This window comes from Apis dorsata, unplaced genomic scaffold (genome assembly GCF_000469605.1).
Source record: "Apis dorsata unplaced genomic scaffold, Apis dorsata 1.3 scaffold_51, whole genome shotgun sequence".
Taxonomy (NCBI): domain Eukaryota; kingdom Metazoa; phylum Arthropoda; class Insecta; order Hymenoptera; family Apidae; genus Apis; species Apis dorsata.
Window position 1 is genome coordinate 147237 of NW_006263352.1, and position 7314 is coordinate 154550.

The 7314-nt window shown below is 30.5% G+C and overlaps 2 protein-coding genes across 6 annotated transcripts in view; one reads left to right on the forward strand and one right to left on the reverse strand.

Moving 5' to 3' along the window:
* Positions 1-4970, forward strand: part of LOC102677459 (TBC1 domain family member 22B) — a 5976-nt gene extending 1006 nt beyond the window's left edge. Inside the window, exons 1-8 of one of the 5 annotated variants that reach the window (XM_031514932.1) lie at positions 119-269; positions 1022-1195; positions 1316-1884; positions 1962-2092; positions 2190-2444; positions 2523-2688; positions 2922-3145; positions 3255-4970. In XM_031514932.1, coding sequence (XP_031370792.1) covers positions 1113-1195; positions 1316-1884; positions 1962-2092; positions 2190-2444; positions 2523-2688; positions 2922-3145; positions 3255-3395 — 1569 coding nt within the window. In that variant the 5' untranslated portion in view covers positions 119-269; positions 1022-1112 and the 3' untranslated portion in view covers positions 3396-4970. Of the gene's footprint in view, positions 1-118; positions 270-467; positions 486-1021; positions 1196-1315; positions 1885-1961; positions 2093-2189; positions 2445-2522; positions 2773-2921; positions 3146-3254 lie in introns of those variants that run through there. The other 4 variants (XM_006608976.2, XM_006608977.2, XM_031514930.1 and 1 more) reach the window with 4 other exon arrangements.
* Positions 4208-7314, reverse strand: part of LOC102678055 — a 19354-nt gene continuing 16247 nt past the window's right edge. The window contains exons 20-22 of the mRNA XM_006608981.2: positions 5822-6841; positions 5296-5739; positions 4208-5152 (exon numbers count right to left, since the gene is read on the reverse strand). Of these exons, the coding sequence (XP_006609044.1) occupies positions 5069-5152; positions 5296-5739; positions 5822-6841 (1548 nt within the window). The 3' untranslated portion in view covers positions 4208-5068. The remainder of the gene's footprint in view (positions 5153-5295; positions 5740-5821; positions 6842-7314) is intronic.

Genomic DNA, 7314 nt, shown 5'->3' on the forward strand with positions numbered 1-7314 from the left:
TTTTAAATTCTTAGTAAATAATAGTAAAATTTAATAGAAAAATATACATATACTTACATATTATTAATATTTCAAAAATATTTATATATGTATAGAATATATTTATGTATGAATCGATGTGTATATATAGTAATATGAATAGTCATGTATGAAAAATTTAATTTAGCCATTTCGTTGATGGCAGCACTAGTATAGACGTGTCGTACGTCAAAAACAGTGAATGTACATAGGACAAAATTTTTTATTACAATTTACTTCTTATATATTTGGTAAATCCTTTAATAGTAGTCATCTTATGACGTATGTTTTATAATAATACATTTATTGTATTATTTATCATTGAAATCTCAATTATGTTAAAACTAGAAATCTAAAATAACTCTTTTTATGCGCACAGTGTTCCATACTTTAAACATTACTGGATGATAAATACTTTTTTAACTTGTTCACTATTGATAGAACTACATCATTAAAAATTCTTAGATGTAAGAGTATGTTTTTTATTTATTTCACTTATTAGAATCAAAATATTTATAATCTGTAACATAACCTGCTTTGAAAGTAAAAACTTATATTTATAGACTTCTCTTTTTGATAATGCAATATTTTTCTATAAATATCATGTATAATTCCTAATGTAATTTTTATATATGTTTATATATATATATATATATATATATATATATGAATAGATTTTTTTTTCTTATTTTATATAAATATAGCTATGTATTATTTTTAACTATTAATATGCATATTTATCATGATAAACCATGATGATGGAATATATATTATATAGTATATAATATATATTATATAATGTATTAAAATTTACATAATGTAATATACAAATTAAAAAAAAATGAAATAGCTACGTAAGTTTCATAATATTATCTATTATTTTCTTATGCTTTTTATATAAAATGAGATATATGAATTTTGTAATTTAAAATGTTCATTGTAACAATAATAATGATAAAAAAAAAGAGGATTTTAATAAACATATCATCAAATCCTGTTTCAGTAGTTTTTTCTAAAGGAATGAGGACCTTGTATTATTTTTTCAATTATCTAAGAAAAGTGGCAAATGCTAGTTAACATAATTTGTTATAACTATGGAAAATCAAAGTCACCAAGGTGAAATTTATCAAAGCCATCAATCTTTTTGGAAGAAAAATACTCGTGCTGTTCCAGGCAGGTATATACAATAATATGCTTCTAATAATATCTTTAATATTTTTAGAAAATAAATTTATAATTAAATTTTGATATAAATTATTAAATATAATATAATTCTTTATATTTTGCGCAATGAAAGACCAAGTCCCAAACAAGATGGTAAACTTAGTAAAATAAGTACTACTACATTGATGTCTGGTAGTTCAGCTAATATCATATCTACCGGTATTATCGGGACCGGAACTATATCAGGAAGTAGCGGAGGTTCTACATCATTTCAAGATTTTCAAGAAAGCGTAGATGATGCTTGGGATTCTGGAGATGATGAATTTTGCACTGTCTCAGATGTAAAAATATCAAAACGAGTTAGCCATTCTGCTGCTATTAGCGTCATTAATAATCATAGATCAAGAAAAATGTGCATAGATTCGGGGACAAATGTAAAATCTTCGCAACGCGTTCAAGAAATTATTCCTGAGGAAAAACGAGCAGAGGCTCTTCAAAGATTAGCCGTGCAACCGTTACATTTGCGAAATGTTAATTTGTCAACGCATTCTCAAATGAATAATAGTCAACATTCCTCAGAAGATACAGATATTAAATACGGTGCTTCCCCGCAACATAAACCGACACAATTTCCAGGCAGGCCGCAACCGTTGAGACAAACAATCGCACCTACCAAATTTTTTATACCTTCTAAAGAACAAGGTACTTATGGAACAATTTTTTTTATATATCCATTCGATCACAATATATTCTTAGTTTTGATTTGTTAATAATTGTAGATGGGGAAAGTAAAATAGATAAATTTCAGTCTCTTCTGGAAGCTTCTGTATTAAACTTAGACGAATTGAGACAATTATCGTGGTCTGGAATACCTGCAAGATTGCGATCTGTTACATGGAGGTTATTGTCTGTAAGTAAGAAAGGTAAACTATGCTGTACGTTTTATATCTAATAATAAAATTTCATAAAAAAAATATTAAATCATTATTTGTATTTCTGTAACATAGGAATATTTACCAGCCAATTTAGAGCGAAGACAACACGTGTTAGAACGTAAACGTTTAGATTATTGGAATTTAGTGAAACAATATTATGATACTGAACGAGATGAAGGATTCCAGGATACATATCGTCAAATACACATTGACATTCCAAGAATGTCACCACTTATTTCATTGTTTCAACAAACAACGGTACAACTAATCTTTGAAAGAATACTCTATATTTGGGCAATTCGACATCCTGCTTCTGGTTATGTTCAAGTACGTATTTTTCGTCGTTATCTTCATTCCTGATATTTTAATATTTTATTTTCATCCTTGTCCTTTTGTTCCTTTTAGGGAATGAATGATCTAGTGACACCTTTCTTTCTTGTATTTTTGCAAGAAGCAGTACCTGTATCAGCATGGCAGGATTTAGAAAATTATGATGTTGCATCATTACAAAAAGAACAACGGGATATCATAGAAGCAGATAGTTTTTGGTGTTTATCTAAATTTCTCGATGGTATTCAAGATAATTATATTTTTGCTCAATTAGGCATTCAGCACAAAGTAAATCAGTTAAAAGAACTGATACAAAGAATCGATGGTATATATATATATATATATACACACACACACACACATATGTATATAAATCAATATGTATATAATCAATTTAAAATCTTTTACTCTTTTCTTTTTCTTTCATTATATTTGATTTTCGATTAATCATGGATATAATTTGTGTTCTTTTAGCGCCTTTGCATCAACATCTACATCAACATGGTGTAGATTATTTACAATTTTCCTTTCGGTGGATGAATAATTTATTAACAAGAGAAATCCCTCTTCATTGTACAATTCGTTTATGGGACACTTATCTAGCGGAATCCGACCGATTTGCTTCGTTTCAACTTTACGTATGTGCCGCGTTTCTTCTTCGTTGGAGACGTCATCTTCTATTGCAACCAGATTTTCAAGTAAGTTAAAAAGTATATTATAGTATTTCTAATAAATTATAATTCGAGATAAAATTATTTTTTATTAATTATTCACTATGTGGAAAAAATCTTTTTATTATTGTTAAAGGGACTGATGTTAATGCTACAAAACCTGCCTACACAAAATTGGACAGATTCAGAAATAGGAATATTAGTAGCGGAAGCGTACAAATTAAAATTCACGTTTGCAGATGCTCCCAATCATTTACAAGCTCATGATACCAGGTGACCATTTTGCGATGCGTTTAGATAACGGTATTATAATCGGGATCAGAAACATTGGCACAAGTGATTTTGTGCTAAATCGATATGCCTATTTTTACCATCATCGTTTATATCATACAACTCGGTGGCTCATAATTAATTTAAGTTGTTTTCTATCTGATTACAAGTTATTAATTTTTAAATGCTTTATCCTGTAGTTCAAAGAGAAAGTTCTATGCTTACGTTATGTTTTTAAAAAATCAAATGGTGTTTATAAATTTTATTATTATTATTATTATTATTATTATTATTATTATTATTATTATTATTTTATTATTATCATTATTATTATTATTATTGTTATTATTACTATTATTATTATTATTATTATTACTATTATTATAAATATTATTATAGCAACTATTTTTAAAGTAATCGAAATTAAGTTTTCCCGCCATTTATCGATTAATTAAAAAATATACATGCAAGCTGAATTATAAAAAATGTAACGCGAATCGATCATGACTCATGATTCGTATTACATTTGAATATAATATATTTAGGATTATTGTGTACATCAGTAACATAAATAATAAGCGAAAGGTTTTATAAACCAGCTACATTGTTATATGATTGTTATTTTACGTAGCGATTACAAATTTTCTTCTACTCATAAATTTTCAGTTTGTGTTCGCTCAACGATGGAATTGTATTTTTAATTTAAACGAAACGAAAGTATGCGAAAGAGTGTGGAAATATATACAATTTACAATATACAAAACACGTATAAATAGAATATAAGCTACAATGATATTATTTCCGTTTTTGTCAATTTTCTTTTTTAAATTTCAAAATGTTTACGAAAAGAATATAAGCGATAATTCGGAATTTAGAATCTCGTATCAAGAGAAGATCTTGAAATCTTTGCCATGTTATGCATTGCCATAAAGATAAAGACATAATTGGAAAGACTATTAAATACCTTTAAAATATTTGTACGTTATTCTTAATTATTTTACGACCATCTTACAAAGTAACTAAAAAGTGTGATATATTTATCTTTTATCGGTGATCCGAATTGAACATATAATTTAACGTTCACGCACGACAATTTAACGAGTATAAGCGTATGTATCAAAAAGATACATTCGTCGGACAACATATATATTGGAAATGAACCAATCGAAAGTTACATAGAAAGAGAAAGAAAAATAATGCCCGTTCTACGAGATAAATTATAACCAATAACATGGATTATTTATTATTCGATCATTATATTTTTATCGATTAAATCTAAAAGCATAATGTTCTTTCGTTGTCCGATTATTAATTATTTAATTGCAAACTTGTACACACCGAAGCGTGTAGCGTCGTTGATTAATAAAAAAACGAGACTGTCTTTTTCTTATCTATGCATCTATATATACCTAAACGAAATATTTCCTGAAGAAGATTATATAATCGAATATCATTATACAGATATATGCAATTATTTTCTAAATATACGATACTATCGTATACGTTGACAATACGTGTTGAATACTCATCGTCGAAAGATATGTGTGGCATATACATTGATAAAACAAGTTTTTCGCGTCGAGTGTACGTGAAACAAGTATATATAAAAAAAAAAAAAAAAAAAAAAAAAAAAAAACAAAGAAGGAATGCTAACATTTATCCATCCATTTTCGTGATTCCTCAGGTGTCATCGATATCAATTTGACCGTAATCGATGTTCAATGGTTGTAGAGATGCCAACGAATCGTTGAGATTGAACATTTCCTAAAAAAAAAAAAAAAAAAAAAAAAAAAAAAAAAAAAAAAAAAAAGAAAAAAAAGAAAAATGTGCGAATCGAAATGTATATCATCAGATATAAAAATAATTGCCTAATAGAGAAATATATGATTCGAAAGAAAAGAACTCACATAGTCGACGGAAATCGGAGTTGGATATATGCAGGGGATACATTCCATTCGTGTGACGCCATTATTATCGGCAGTGCATTCACAGTTTTGACAAGGATTAGGATGCGCGGTCAAGGCTACTCTCTTCGAGAAGACGCTGGCGAATTTCTTAATCGAAGCTAATTTATCGAAGCGTAATTTATCACCGCTGAATATGGTTCCATTGATCTCCAAAGATAAAGGTGTACAGTAGCCGAGCGCGCTTTTCGGAAGTTTCACTTGCCTTCGTAAATCGGTGTCCCCGGTTAACGTTCTGGTATCCTTCTTCGTATACGATTTCGTCGCATCCAATCCGTAAAAGATCTTATTCAATCTCTCTTTCTCGAATTCAAAATCACCGTCCATCAATATGTGAAGGGTGATATCGTGTTCCAATAATACTTCGTGTACCACCGAATAGTCCAGCTGGAAAGTGGGAAAAAAAAAAAAAATTCCTCAACGATAAGAGAAAAGAGGTTAACTTAACAACGGTGATCAAATTTCATACCATTTGATTTTCAGGCTCGCAATGGGAGCAAGGCATTAGAATGAACGTCTTCGATACACCGGCACGGAACACGAGTTTCGAAGCGAAAGCGATTGCGGCGAAAATATCGCGATTCCCGTTGCCAACGGGCACGTGATCGAAAAAGTCGGTAAATCGGGCCACGTTCTTGGTAAATATTTGCCCGTCGAAAACTACACTCCTCGGATGATCGAAAACACCGTTCGCTCCAAAGGTGACCAAAGACCATCGATTGTCCGTCAAACCTTGATCCTTCAACTCTTTGTTCAACTGTGCGACCAAATGATCGATACTACGATTCCCCTTCGCGTCCCGATTACACTCTTTGCCCTCGACGATGAACACCACGTCGGTCGAGCTGGGCACCCGATCACCTTCCAATTTCACGAATTGCCCCTCTGCCACTTGATTACCGTCCACCATGCTGCAATTGCTGCACACATCCGGTATTCTGAGATACGTGTCGTGGAACATGCAAATCTGCATGTATGATAACGCCACGGTACAAGCTTCCGATATACCTTTGCTCGTGACGCACATTTTTGAATACTCCTTCGGTCTGATCACGTCGAAGCAGCTTACGAACTCCGAACTTTTGTTCACGAACAAAGTATCGCAAAACTGCAAGATCGTCGAATCGTCTCCCGATTTGATTTCAGTTTTCGCCTTTTCGGCGGGACAATCTTCCCGATCGATCGACCAACTTTCGCCGAACGCCGTCACGTTCTTCGTCACGACTCCATCAGACGCTGTCATGTCGTCCATCGGTTCGTAATTCATCGTTCCAAGAATACCAGCGGTTTTTCCATGATACCAACCGGACAATTCCAGCGTGCATAAATCGAATTTTAAATTGCACTCGAGTCGAAATTGATTTTGCCTACGTTCCACGGTAACCACGTTCTCAGCCTGATAAACGTACGTAGTCCCATTTTCCAGTTGGATCGGAAGCACAAGATTCTTCGCTTCATCGGCCGATTTTTCCGAGCCAAGTTTGATACTCTGCACAAAAATGCAACGTTAATTGTAATTGAAAGAGAAGGATTGGAATTGAATTCGTCGAATTTACGTCATTTTCTATTAACTTTTAAATATCTAAATTTATTAAAAATTCCTTAATTAAATATAAATATAATAAATAAATTATCACCAATATTAACATTTCTGTTCAACATATATATATTAATTCATCAAATCGAATTCGAGGTAAAATTCCACGAACTCAAATAATTAAACAAATATGAAAAATAAATATTAAAATAAATATTAAAGATCAATAATTAAATCCATAAAATATAATAGTTAATACTAATCTTATAAATATAATATTTATATACTCAGATAAAAAAATTAAAACAAACATTCTTCTATGATACTCTACATTAAAACCAGAAACTAACTCTGATTCCCCCTCAATTAAATCAAAAGGAGTTCGATTTAATTCAATTAATATCCTTATAAATATTAAAATATAT